Here is a 14,547-nt window from a genome sequence, read left to right as displayed (position 1 = left end):
GGAGGTCAGACTATGACAAAGCACAGAAATGGACTTCATATTTCGCGCATGACAACACTGAACAACTCTACCCTTTCACTACTGATGATGCTGACAAGGCAGAGTCAGCACAGCATAGCACTGATCTTATCATCTCTTGTAAACACTGTGATGCATCTTTCCCCTTCAACAACTGCTTGCACAGACATATTACCTCTCATATTTCTTCATATGCAGATTTGTCAAACACAGTTCAAAATAATTATCTAATCATTAATCACAAGACAACACTCATTGTAATCTCTACTAGCTGTGTGGGACAGCATCAACCCTCTGATGCAGCCTTCCACTTATGAAGATACATAACTGCAGAAGTATATGTCAAAAGCTCTATCATTTTAACCTCTATCTGCCTTGATTCAGACTACATCATGAGCACGATCAGTAAGAGTGGCTACTCACTCAAGACCCACACATAACCATCCTCCCCACCACACTTGTCAAGATCAAAGGACTCGGTGATCAATTGCATGAGTTCACAATGTACACCAACCTCCCTTTGCACTTCCCAGGCAAGGACGCTGATGGCAATGACATCATCATCAAAATCACCCATGAAGTTCACATAATTAAAAACCTCAATGTCATTTCTCTCATTGAAATTGATATCTTTAGATCTAAAGAATTCTTGCTGAATTTTCAGCTCTGTAGAGCAATCATACACTTCTACAACAACATCATCATCACATTGACAGTTACATCAAAGAGACACCGGCTCTCAAGCAGAACTATTTTTGCAAGTACAGACACAATCATTCCCACCCACTTCTACATGCTCATACTCATCAAGTTTAAGGGCGCACTTCAGACAGACTGAGACTACTCCTTCATATTTCATATATTACCAGCTATAATCTTCGCGGCAGTTGCCGACCACCGACTCTTTCATATCCCCATACAGAACACCTCCTCCAAACCACTCACAGTCCCGCAGAACATGCATCTAGACATTCTAACTGAGTTCAACATGACTCACGGAGCTCAAATATCACACATCGAAGCTTTAGCAACCACCTCAACCACTCCATCCCCAACCAATCCACTACACATAGAGCATATGACACCCCTAGATGTTACCATCTACAGCAACAATGACACAGCAGTCAGACTGTCAGATGTACTGCATAAGTACAATATCTGAAAAGACAAGGAGAACATCACTCAAGTAGACTGAGAAAGATGAATATGAGTCCCTCTTAAAGAGAACTGAGAAGTCAATTTCAAGAAAATCAGAGTTTACCCTTTATCAATCTGTAATAAAAAAGTAATAGACAAAACATTTAATGAACTGCATAACAAAGACAGAATGGCTTGGACAACAGATCACATACCTTTCAGCATCTCAATCTTCATTGTTTGACAAACAACCCACATACAAAATAAGTCAGTTGAAAAAGACTGAGTAGTCATTGATCTACATGATCTCAATAAAATAACTGAAAGAGATAGCTATCTGATGCCACTACAAGCCAACATTCTAAATTGCATGATCAGTAAAAAGTTCATCTCAGTATTGAACATCATCAAATGATTCTACCAATGGCACATGCATTCTGAGGACCAGCACAAGCTCACAGTCATTAGCTATAGAGATCAAGAACACGTTAAAGTTGCTTTTATGAGATTTTGCAACAGCTCTCAATATATCCAATATCAAATAGATTATGAGCTCTGTGAACATAAACAATATATTAGAGTTTACATTGATGATCTCATTATCTTCTCTGACACACTAAACAATCACATACAACATCTGTATGCTATTTTCTCCATTCTGAGCAACTTAGGAGTCGCACTCAACTCTGAGAAATCATTCATAGATTTCCCCACGATCACTCTGCTGAGCCAGTGAGTGTTCAGAATGGAACTTACTACAGCAACTGAAAAACTCACTGCAATAGCAAAATTTATCTTCCCGACTACCCTCAAGGACCTGAAAACATACTTGGGGGTCACCGGATGGCTATGTAACTATATCCCATACTCCGCACACATTGTCGAACCGCTACAACTATGGAAAACACTACTACTCAAGGAGGCCCCAAATAAAGAAATGAAACAGAGGAACTTTGTGCAAAAGATGCACAAGACTGTGCTTATGACATCTACTAAGGCAGAAGAGGATGCATTCAACTGTCTACAGCAGACTTTCATCTCACCCACCTTTTTAATGCATCATAACATCAGCAAAATACTCTACATTGAAATCAATGCATATAAGAAGCAGGGGTTCAGCGCCTTTTTATACCATACAAATCTACTTTCAGATTGACTGAAGAACAAACCACCATCTCAGAATAATATCAAGCCCATCATATTTCTCAGCAAGACATTATTCAATGCAGAATGTAAATTCTGACTGACAGAATTGAAGACAGCTGAGCTAGTTTGAGCTCTGAAACAAATTCATCACATTGTCAAAGCCTCTTGAGCTTCAGTTATTGCCTTCTCAGACCACTCAGCAACAGCTGATATTGTCAAACAGACATTTCTGATATCATTCTTTACAGACAAAACAAACTTACACTTTATCTGCACCACTGAGTATATTCAGTGGTTAGAAGTACTTGTTTTCCACAGGTCAAATCATCAACACATCATCCCAGACACTCTATCAAAGCTTCCAAGCTCACATCAGCCCCGAGGTCAAGATGATATAATCGATGATCTTCACACCCAATACAGCCAGACGGAGGACGCCTATCGGACCCCAGTACTCAACTTCACAGCTTGCCTTATCCACATGAGTTCAGAAATCAAAAAAGCCATCATAACAGAATATAACAGAGACCCACACTGAGCAAAGATTAAATCAGCAATAAGAACAAATGACTTATTCCTCATCTCTATCAACCTTTCATACAAAATCCACAATGATCTACACTACACTGTGGATTACAACAGTACAAAGAGACTTGTAATTCCCTGATTCATGATCATGGATGTACTTCAGCTCGCACACGGCGAGATGCACACTGGCAAATTTAAGATGATTGAAAGACTGCGACCACTATGCATACACCGCCTTAGAGTGAGTGTCTCTAACTTCATCCATCATTGCTCTAAATGCCAAGTAAACACCCCCAAGAATCACCCACCTTACAGCAACCTACAACTGATCGGCACCCCATCTATCCTATTTCATACCATCACCATGGACTTCATCCTAGGCTTACCACCATCACTCAAAAAGCACAACACTATACTATCTATTACTTGCAAATTTACAAAACAAATTGCTCTAGTCTCAGAAAAGAATATCTGGAATGCAGCTAACTGAGCTGCTGCATTCATCAAGAGACTTGCCTTGACAGATTGAGGATGGCCCTCATATATAATCTCAGACAAAGATCTGAAATTCCTCAGTGACTTCTGAAAAGAGATCTTTCAGAAGTCTGAAACCAAGCTACTCTTTTCCACAACCAGCCACCTACAAACAAATGGTCAAAGTGAGCGGACAAATTTAACAGTTGAAATTGCATTACAGCACATGTTAATTTTACATTTGAGAAAAGCTCCTGCCCTTTCTGCAAGCTGAACTCAACACTGTGGTGAACACCTCCATCAGCAAGAGTCCCCTACACCTCGTCTACAGTATGGAGATCACGCACCCTTTCAACAAACTCAACCCCTTCCATCTCCGCCAGCAAGACTTTTCAGTCAGATGAGAAGTGGAAGATGCGCTGAAATTTGCAGCCATATGAATGAAGAGTGTCTATGGTTGTCACCATAAACCCATAGAATTCAAGACTGGCGATGAAGTGTACATCCAGTTGCATAAAGGCTACCACGTTTTAGACAAGTACTTTAATCACAAGCTATAACAACAAAGAGTCAGCCTGTTTAGAATTGCTCAGAAAGTTGGCAAACTCACTTATCATTTCAACTTACCACCTCACTGAAAGATACACTCAGTCCTCTCAGTCACTCAGCTGGAACCCTGTCCATCCAAGAACCTCTACAACTGTCATAAAAGACAACATCTCCCACCTCTAGTCAATGCACCCACGGACAACCCCCTCTATAAAGTTGATACAATCGTCGACTGCTGAATAGTAAAACACAGAGGAAAGACAATCATTGAATACTTCATTCACTGATCAGAATATGAGTCAGAATATGATGTCTGAGCTAGGCAAGACGACATGAATTGTGATGAGCTCATACGGAAATATGAAGCCAACCACTCCCAGCCTACAAAAGCCGCGCCAATAAAGGACATCAACAATATAAATCAGTGTAAAATCACTGCTAGATCAAAGTGTAAGGAAATCATCAGAGTCATAAAGAACTTACTGTTCACATTCATTCTCTTTCTTTAAACTCTAAGCAACTATTACATCAATTGCTCTCAGCCCCTCTACACACCTATTCACTTCCCCTCAACAACACAACTCTAACCTCACTACTCATAATGCCTCTCACATCTCAACCTCAATTCCCTCCTCTTTTCCCCATCACACTCAGCATCTTTCACTTTTTACAACAACTTACAACCTTCTTCAACAACCCTTATTTCACCTCCTCATCATGGTAAACTCCCTTAGAGACTTCATTGAGAGGCTTCAAGCTCATTATGACTTGCTCTCAGATCATGAAACAGACACATCAACTATCAGTTCCTTTTCATGATGGTCAATTGATTTCACACCCACGCCAACAAAGAATCAAAAAGACCGCAGCTGCTCAAAACCACTCACCCACTTCACATCAAACAATTCATCAACACAGAAAGATAGGGAATGGATGGATGACTGGATTCTTATAAAGTTGAAGAACTACACACACTTCGACGCCAGATTTCTGTTCTATAATGAAATAGCACAAGGCGACTACCCACCTCTGTACTGCTTGCCTTGTAATGAACAGTGCCAAATCCTGCTAGACATCATAAAAAACAAAGATTTCACAGTAAAGAGCTTGAGCACCTTCTAGCTAATTGATTTTGACTTTGATGACAAGCTGTGTAAAGACAGAACCAGCTGAAGCATTAGAGATGACATCTATCACAAGACAGTGTATGAATTCCTGTCCTGCAGCAGTGGAGAACAACCTATGCAATGCTGTTTACACACTCTATGTAATGCTGTTCACATACTCTAACCACTGTAAAAGCATCAGTCAGAAATGCCAAAAGAGCACCACATGTGTCTACATCAGTCACCATGCCCATACCGACAACTATGAAGGCACGCGAACCAGCAGCCTGTAATGCACTCGTTTATTATTTCCTTATTATTATATTATCTTTGTTTATATCTTCGTCTATTCTTACCTCTTTCCATTATACTCTCGCTACCACTATTTCTATATGTATATATATATGGATGCATGTGTTTCGCACATCTTCTTTCTCTTTCTTTTCCTCTTCAGCGATTAGCTACAACTACAACTACAACTACAACTACAACTACAACTTCAACTATACTACTACTATAATTATTATTACTATTATCTTCTACTACACTATATACTATCTTCTACTATTCACTCTTCACACTGTCATCACCCCTCACACAGCCACAGAAACCCTTGCCAAACCAACTGCCTGCAAAGACAAACAGCAAAAACACCTTTTTGTAGATTCAGACAATGAACAGCCAGACACAGACAACCTGCTCACAGAACTGAACCAAGTCAAGCTCGAACTTCAAGGCTTCAAAGCTGACTGAGACACAGAAGTATAACACCTTGCAGCTGATACAGAGCATCATTGCACCATGGCGCAGAAGTACAAACTAAAATATGATCAGAAACTTCAAAAAAGAAAAAGTCAACAGAATAAAAATCTTGTCAGACATTTGAAGGAAACTATTCTCACTGATTATACTGCTAATCTAGTTACATTTGAGTGCTATAGCGAAGCCGCGCGCATGCTGACAGATGAGAAACACATTAGCTCATCAGACATCAAGGCAAAGCTGAAATGACAGAAATATGATTACTTCAGATTACACTCACTCACCTTTGCTGCCACAGCTCTCAGCTATGATGATATCATGATAGGTGTTATAACCAGGTCTACAGCACTAATTGAAGTGAATCTGCTAGAAAACTACAGTATTGACACTGACATATTCAACAGTCAAAACACCGCCTACACCGCCCTCGCAATGATACAAGAACATGAAGACCAAACAATGACCACCTTAGTATCAGTTAATGTGTCTACCACATCCACCTTCACCTTTATAAACGCCCCTGCGAACTCGGATGATTCCACAAATTAATCTCCATCATTCCCTTGCTGACCTGCTCTTATCCCTTTTTTCTGCTATCTCACTATGCATTACCATCTAAGTTTTTCCACACCTCTGACACCTGCAATCTACTAGCTCATGATAAAATTGCTTATGCACTTAACTTTCTATGTTAGCCTACAAGGGCGTATGCCTTTTCAGGCCGGGCAATTGCTACACCTTGTTATGCTCTATGCCCACTCTGCTCACTTGCCTTACATTATATCATATCATGTTAATACTTGCCTATTAGAGCAATAGCTAGACATCATCCATGAGTATAAATAGCTCATGTCATGACATAGATAGAGAATCAAGCTTATTACATTTTACAGAGTGCACCACTCTCATTCATAAATTTAATTGTTTAACTATTGCAATTGAGCATTGTGATTATTGAAGATGGTAGAGGATTCAGATTGATTTTCAAAAGATTTTGTATATATTGAAATCATCTTATATATTTTAACTAACATTGTGTGTTTTGTTGTAGATGTGCATAACAACAGACTATTCAAATAAAGTTTAGAGTGATTAGAATTGTAAAAGATAAGTTATAAGAGTAATTACAAGAATAGTGTGAAGTACATATATGTCACACCCTTGGTTGTGCCAAGGCCCCGTGACGGCTCCACACGGCCCATCGTTTCCCTCAGATAATCCCATCTATCCCATGACATCACGCAGGTGTCCGAACCGGTTTCCAACCACCCTATGACATCATTCGGATGCAATAGAAGAGGATCCGATTGATGAGATATGAGAATCCTGTTTCTATACGGGGTCTGGATTCCTTCTGGCAGATCAATGCAGCGCCACTGCGGAGTTGCTTCGGCTACCCTCGCTTATAGAGTGAGGGGAGGATGGCTGCCCGTTGTCTATATAGAATAGCTAGATGCTGGCTCTCTATTCCAGGAGCCAGCGATTCGTCTTTTATCTTTTGACAATAAGATACCAGAGTTACCACTGTCCTCATACAATATTCATAGTGTGCCGAGTACCTCTGGTAGTTCAGTATTTGTATAGTATTCTACGAGTTCGCGGTTCAAGCGAGATAATCAAGCCCACCCATAAGGCTTCCCATTATATACCATCCTCCTCTGTGCCGCTGCCGAGTAGCAATCGCCTCGGCGCCGTCACATTACAATTCGAATCGCTCGACCTGGTTACACGTTTGAATCAGTCGAGCTCTATTGATCGATATGGCCCCACGCACCCGTGCTGGGACCGCACCCTCTGGGGGAGCCTCCACGTCGTCCCCTAGAGCGCGTACACCTCTACCCCGGCAGGAATCTGAGATTCCTGAACCCGCCGCTCACCTTGGCATGGGCCCTCCAGCCGCCCTGCCACCGCCGCGGCCCCTACACTCCTATGTCTACAATGGAGATAAAGGGATCAAGGTTGGAGATCCGCCGAATTACAAGGGCAAGACGCTGTCTGAATTCCACAGCTTCACGAGGGCCCTTGAACGGAAATTCCGCCTTAACCTGAGCCAGTTTAATACCCATGAGGTACGAGTCATATACGCCGCGAGCCTCCTCGAAGGCACCCCTGCAACTACATGGGCGACCAAGGAAAGGGAGCTTGAGCGTAGCAATGCTGCCATGACATGGGAAGAATTCAAGAACTTCCTTCTGGACCAGATTGAAGACCACCGTAACCGCGCCTTCACGGCGGCGCAGCGGTTCAACTCACTACGTCAACGAGACGACGAGAATCCTTCCGATTTCAATGCAAGATTCGAAGAATATTGGGAGGAACTGTCTGACGATTTGAATCTATTGAAAACGCAGCTTTACCTCGCGAAGCTGACTCATAAGGTGCGGACGACGATATCGCAATATCAAAGTCCGCCCACCAATCGCACCGAGCTTGTCAACCTGGCTTCTCGAATCTATTTGAATAATCAACACCATGAGAAGAAGGGGGACAAGACTCCCTCAAAGCAACCGACAACAGGATCAAAACGGCGCCATGACGGCTCCGGTGCGGATGATGCAAAGAAGAACTCAAAGCGTTCCAGTTCTTCACTTACTGCAAAGGAACGCCAAAATAGACTGGATAACAACCTTTGTTTTAACTGCGGAATCTCAGGCCATTTTGCCAGTGATTGCCGTAAGTCGAAGAAGGGAAGGAACCGAGGAGATACCTCCTCGAAGACGACTCCCATTCTGGCAAATGTATCCACTGAAGATAAAAAGGAAAAACCCAAGGAGGATTGACAATCCTCACGACTCCGAGTCCATGTAACCTTGAAGATGAATACCCCATCAGGGGAGGTGCCAGTGAGGTGCCTAGTCGACTCCGGGGCGGACGCTAACTTCATATCCTATTCCTTTTCACTCATGAAGGGTTGGAAAAAGATAGGTCCGCCGGGCCACGCAAAGTTTACAGATGGAACAAAATGCCACCGATTCGGCATCATTCAAACAAAGTGTGAGGCCACGGACTCTGAAGGAACCTCCAAGGGGAGCAGTCTGCTCCTCCACGCTGTCAACATCATAGATGAGGACGTCATCCTAGGTCTCCCGTGGTTGAGAGAAAACAATCCTCTCATCGACTGGGTCACTCAGGCGTGGCGGTACCGCCTCACCGACGAAGAGGCAGCTATAGAGGAACCCGAAGAGTTCCATCGGAAGAATCTCGAGGATAAGATTGAGTCGATATACTGTGTAGCAGGTGACTTGGACTTGGAGGCAGGCGGAGAAGCCGCCACCCTCACTGCCAGATTAGCAGTGATGTCTGCCACTGAAGGCGGACGAACGCAACGTCTCTTCACAGATTACAAGGACGTTTTTTCAGAAAAGGAAGCAGCGAAGTTTCCTGATACCAAAGTGCGACATAAGATCCAACTTGAAGAGGGCGCGACAGCGCCGTACGGACCCCTTTACAATTTGTCAGTAAAGGAATTGGACGTTCTGCGCAAATATCTTGAAGAAGCGCAGTCAAAGAACTGGATACGCCCATCGAAGAGTCCAGCGGGGGCACCTATACTATTCGTGCCCAAGAAGGACGGTAGGCTGCGCCTCTGCGTAGACTACAGGGGCCTCAATAAGGTGACGGTTAAGGATCGCTATCCACTACCATTAATTGATGAGATGATCGATCGATTATCCGGAGCAAGGGTGTTCTCGAAGATTGACATACGGGACGCCTATCATAGAATAAGGGTTAACGAAGACGACATTTGGAAGACAGCTTTTCGTACCAAGTACGGCAATTTTGAATATCTCGTTTTGCCTTTTGGTCTTTGCAACGCTCCGGCCACCTTCCAGGCCTACATAAATGAGGCACTGCGGGGCCTTGTCGATGTCTCCTGCATAGTATACTTGGACGACATCCTAATCTTCTCGAAAACGGAAAAAGAACATGATACCCACGTTCGGGAGGTGTTGGATCGCTTGAAGCAACACCAGCTCTATGCGAACACTGAGAAATGCTCGTTCTACACACAGGAGATTGATTTCTTAGGTTATATTGTTGGGGTTGATGGCATTTCAATGGACAGGAGCCGGGTCTCCGCCATCGAGGACTGGCCGGCGCCGCGCACGTACCGCGAGGTGCAGGTATTCCTAGGGTTCGCGAATTTCTATAGACGGTTCATCTATGCGTATTCGCGGATTGCTGCCCCCCTTACAGATTTGTTAAAGGGAAGTGTTAAAGGCAGGAAAACGGGACCGTTTATCCTTACCCAAGACGCTGTGAGGGCGTTTGAAGAATTGAAGCAAGCTTTTGCAGATGCCACGATGTTAAATCACTTCGACCCCGGCCTACCCAGTCAGTGTGAAACTGATGCATCTGGGAATGGTGTCTGCGGAATCTTTTCGCAGTTGACACCGGAGACTTTCCAACGTTGGAAGGATCGGGGGTTAATAACCTCTGGAGATACAGGCAATGGAATGCCTGTAGGAGAAGGCTTTTTCACAGAACCTACAAGGCGCCGTGAATGGAGACCAGTGGCCTTCTTCTCCAAGAAGCTATCGCTCACGCAAAGAAGGTATGATACTCATGATCAAGAGATGTTGGCAATAGTTGAATCCTTTAAGATTTGGCGACACTACCTTCAAGGTTGCAAGTATCCGGTGCAAGTTCTCACCGACCATGCAAATTTGCGTTACTTCTTGACAACAAAGAGCTTGACAGGACGTCAAGCCAGGTGGGCGGAGCTGCTTTCGGAGTATGATTTCTTTATCCGATACCGTCCAGGTCGGCTTAACCCCGCCGATGCGCCATCAAGGCGACCCGATTATGATATCGTTGATGGGGATGAGGATCCTACAAAGGGACCTCTACCATCACTGCAGAAGAAACTGGCTGCAGGGGGTTGGGGTTCTCTAAAGCTTGGGAACGGCGCCGGTAAGGCAGCTGCGCGACCCTATACAGGTGGAGGAGAACTCGGGTCCCCGCAGGGGACTGGCACTGAAGGTCATGAACTTCTCGTGCCACGTTTTGCTGCCATTGAATTGGCGGAAGACGAAACGGTCTACAACCTTCCAACCCAACGGCTTCTAGAATTCATTGGTGAGTTGCAGCAGGGGGACGCCCTTACTGCGGCTCGAATCCAGAAGTTGAAGGAGGAAGGATCCGGGTCGAACTTGGAAGGGGCAAGCCCTGAGCGGGGCGGTGCCGCCGAGGAACCAAGTCGCTGGCAACTAGGGGAATGTGGACTCCTACTGCTAAATGGTTCAGTCTTTGTCCCTCGTAGCAGGGCGGTGCGCCAGGAGTTATTGAGGATTCATCACGATGATCCCCATGCTGGGCACTTCGGATTAGAGAAGACTGAAGAGCTCCTGAGACGTAAGTACGTTTGGGACAAGCTTCGGACAGATGTCAAGGAGTATGTTGAAACTTGTGATGTCTGCCAGAGGATAAAGGTTCCGCGGCACAAGCAGTATGGCGAGTTGGCGCCACTGCCTGTTCCAAAGGGCCCATGGCAGGATCTATCGATGGATTTCATAGTTGACCTGCCGAAGTCGACAAGAGTCAAAGGATATGACTCAATTCTAGTTATTGTCGACCGCTTTGCCAAATATATCCCTACCCACAAGAAGGTTAAAGCCCCTGAATTGGCTGACCTGTTTCTAGATGCCATCATTCGTGATCACGGTTCTCCGAAATCGTTAGTGTCAGACCGAGGATCCCTTTTCACCAGTAAATACTGGTCGGCCTTTTGCTATCACCTTACGATAAGGCGCCTCCTCAGCACCGCGTTCCATCCTCAGACAGATGGCCAGACTGAACGTCAGAATCAGACATTAGAACACCATCTTCGGGCGTTCTGTTCATATCATCAGAATGACTGGCCTAGACACCTTCCGACCGCCGAATTCGCATATAACAATGCAAAGAATGCAACCTTAAAAGTGTCCCCCTTTTATGCTTGTTATGGGTATAATCCTTCATTACCTAGTGACGTCGCGGACGACGTCCTAAAGGGGGGGATAGACAGTCGGAATGTCGAACGGGATCGTGGGACAGAGTACCCCTCGGTGCCAGAAGTAAAAGCTAGATTGGAGCTTCTGGATAGAATCCACGGGGAGGCGGCGAAAAGCATCCGCCGCGCCCAGGAGCGACAGGCGGAATACTATAATCGAAAACACCTTCCAATGAAGTTCTCAATAGGGGATCAAGTGTTACTTTCAGCAAAGAACATCAAGACGACGAGACCGTGCAAGAAGCTCAGTGAGCGATGGTTGGGACCTTTCCCGATAATAAGGGTAGTGGGTAAGCAGGCATATGAGTTGAAACTAACCTCAGGATTCAAATCTATCCATCCTGTCTTCCACATTTCCTATTTGGAACCCTATAAGCAACGACCCGGGGCGGAGCCGCCTCGGCCGGATGGGCTCGAGATTGAGGGTAATACCGAATATCTTGTAGAAGGAATATTGGACAAACGAATGCACTACAACAAAGTTCAATACCTTGTCAAATGGGAAGGTTATCCATCATCCGAGAACTCATGGGAACCGCTTGAGCATTTAGAGAATGCCGAGGAAGAGATCGCAAAATATGAGGTGGCTAGTAGAGACCGCCCCGCTGCACGTCGGAGGTGTGGTTAGGCAAGAGCTGCTGCTTGAGACTTCTTCTTTTTCCCAAAGGGTTTTTTAGAGATGATCTCGCGGTGGTGAGCCGGTGCCTCGAAGACGCTGTAACACTCTTCTCCTATTTTTCCCTAGGGGTTTTTAGGAGTTTAATGAGGTTACGCAGCTCAAAGATCTCAGAGCGGTAGAAAGGAAAAAAGGGATATGAAGAACCAACAATTAATGCAATTTTATTTGGCCTGAGGGTCGCTATTATTCTATAAGGGCCGAAGCCCACGAAGATCGAAGAAAACACCTGAAGGCCTCATTCTTCCACCACCTCACCCCCACCGAACTCCTCCTCCACCGACGGAGTCCCTGGCACCGGCACCTTTGCCTGCCGTGGAGTTAGCGCTGCGGCGCCGCAGGGGGGTGTAGGAAAGTACAACAAAGTGTCAACTTACCAATTTGCAAAGCACCTCAGTCACCTGCTCCAATTGGAGCGAGATCCTCTCCAACAAACGATTTGTCTCCGTGGCGCTTCCAACGGCGGCGCCGGCCGACCCCTTCTTCTTAGGGCCGGCCATTCTGAAGTGTTTTTCCACCTCGGAGACCCACGCTTTCGCCTCCTTCTCCAGACGGGCCTTGGGAACCTCCCCAGAACGGACGGAATCCGCCAACGCCTGGAGATCCACAACTTTGGCCCTGTACTGCTTTGGCACCTATACGCCTTGTCAGAACCGGCACGGCGCCGTTACAGAAGGAGCAGTACGTACAGGAAGGCAGGTGTCGTTGTTTTTCACGCAACGGAAACAGCGTGAATGGGCGGAGGGGCGGGTGCAAAGGATCCCCCCTTCTCGAAGCTGCTTGGCGCAGCGAAGGCAGGTAGCGGTGCCAGCCAGGCGCCGCACCGGGGTTTCCCCACAAGGAGAAAGCAAAGGAACCAAGCTCTCCCTGAGGTCCTCTCCGAACGACCATGCGGGGTCATACATCGCCCTGTTGATTGGCGGGGGGGGGGCGGTGTGACAGCGGCAGGGGGGGAGGAGCAGAACCCCCACAGCTGCTAGGTGTCTCCGCCTCCGCCTCCAACCTGGCCCTTTTGGCCGCGACAGAGGCCGCAGCTGCACCACGTAGACGTTTTTTACCCACTAGAAAACATCAGAATAAGCCCCCTTACTGTCTTCCAAGGACGACGTTCCCATGCACTCACTATTGCAGACCAGGGGGGGGGAGAAAAAGAAGGACTGCGCATTCAGCAGAAGAATCACGTCGAATAAGACTCACCCATTCCTTTATGCCGCGCAGCGCGCGCGCTGCCAAAGCGGTTGGCAACCGTTGCTACACAACAAAGATAATTCCCAATCCGGTAATCTTGAGGCATCGGGACTATGCCTTTAAAGGGGAGGGCATTGTCACACCCTTGGTTGTGCCAAGGCCCCGTGACGGCTCCACACGGCCCATCGTTTCCCTCAGATAATCCCATCTATCCCATGACATCACGCAGGTGTCCGAACCGGTTTCCAACCACCCTATGACATCATTCGGATGCAATAGAAGAGGATCCGATTGATGAGATATGAGAATCCTGTTTCTATACGGGGTCTGGATTCCTTCTGGCAGATCAATGCAGCGCCACTGCGGAGTTGCTTCGGCTACCCTCGCTTATAGAGTGAGGGGAGGATGGCTGCCCGTTGTCTATATAGAATAGCTAGATGCTGGCTCTCTATTCCAGGAGCCAGCGATTCGTCTTTTATCTTTTGACAATAAGATACCAGAGTTACCACTGTCCTCATACAATATTCATAGTGTGCCGAGTACCTCTGGTAGTTCAGTATTTGTATAGTATTCTACGAGTTCGCGGTTCAAGCGAGATAATCAAGCCCACCCATAAGGCTTCCCATTATATACCATCCTCCTCTGTGCCGCTGCCGAGTAGCAATCGCCTCGGCGCCGTCACATTACAATATAAAGAATATTAAGAAAGTAGCAATCTCTATTATTCAAAGCTAATTACTGATCTCTTAAAATCTCAGATATCAGTGAGCATTATATAGACAATGTTGCCACTACACTACAATTGTTCCGTGCCTTTCTTTCGCCATGTATCTATCGCTATGTATCTATTTTCTAATATAGATATCTCTGTTGCGTCTATTATATCCAGTTTGTTAGCAACATGGAAATGATTTACTCTATATTTTATATATGGATGAGAATATCAAATCAACTTCATCTATTCAGCATCT

General features: G+C 45.5%; 5 protein-coding genes across 5 annotated transcripts; 3 read left to right on the top strand and 2 right to left on the bottom strand.

The window, feature by feature from the left end:
* Positions 1-398: 398 nt before the first annotated feature.
* On the bottom strand, positions 399-1,392 carry HCAG_00336 (predicted protein; the record flags this gene model as incomplete). The annotated part of the gene is made up of 4 exons (XM_001543240.1): positions 399-403; positions 442-648; positions 1,016-1,105; positions 1,371-1,392. 4 exons carry the CDS (start codon positions 1,390-1,392, stop codon positions 399-401), a joined length of 324 nt encoding a protein of 107 aa, XP_001543290.1.
* Positions 1,393-1,900: 508 nt separating this feature from the next.
* Positions 1,901-2,311, top strand: HCAG_00335 (predicted protein; the record flags this gene model as incomplete). The annotated part of the gene is made up of 1 exon (XM_001543239.1): positions 1,901-2,311. One exon carries the CDS (start codon positions 1,901-1,903, stop codon positions 2,309-2,311), a length of 411 nt encoding a protein of 136 aa, XP_001543289.1.
* Positions 2,312-5,204: 2,893 nt separating this feature from the next.
* HCAG_00334 (predicted protein) lies at positions 5,205-5,711 on the top strand (the record flags this gene model as incomplete). The annotated part of the gene is made up of 2 exons (XM_001543238.1): positions 5,205-5,247; positions 5,413-5,711. 2 exons carry the CDS (start codon positions 5,205-5,207, stop codon positions 5,709-5,711), a joined length of 342 nt encoding a protein of 113 aa, XP_001543288.1.
* A 1,769-nt stretch (positions 5,712-7,480) lies between these two features.
* On the top strand, positions 7,481-12,340 carry HCAG_00333 (hypothetical protein; the record flags this gene model as incomplete). Its single annotated transcript, XM_001543237.1, has 3 exons — positions 7,481-8,264; positions 8,335-8,393; positions 8,630-12,340. The coding sequence occupies 3 exons, from the start codon at positions 7,481-7,483 to the stop codon at positions 12,338-12,340; spliced, it is 4,554 nt and encodes a 1,517-aa protein (XP_001543287.1).
* Positions 12,341-12,626: 286 nt separating this feature from the next.
* Positions 12,627-13,784, bottom strand: HCAG_00332 (predicted protein; the record flags this gene model as incomplete). The annotated part of the gene is made up of 4 exons (XM_001543236.1): positions 12,627-12,698; positions 12,766-13,023; positions 13,292-13,449; positions 13,586-13,784. The coding sequence occupies 4 exons, from the start codon at positions 13,782-13,784 to the stop codon at positions 12,627-12,629; spliced, it is 687 nt and encodes a 228-aa protein (XP_001543286.1).
* Positions 13,785-14,547: the final 763 nt, after the last annotated feature.

Source organism: Histoplasma capsulatum, genomic scaffold (genome assembly GCF_000149585.1).
Source record: "Histoplasma capsulatum NAm1 scaffold_1 genomic scaffold, whole genome shotgun sequence".
NCBI lineage: Eukaryota > Fungi > Ascomycota > Eurotiomycetes > Onygenales > Ajellomycetaceae > Histoplasma > Histoplasma mississippiense.
Note: the sequence above shows the minus strand (reverse complement) of the source record. Positions and strands in the feature narration are given on the sequence as shown.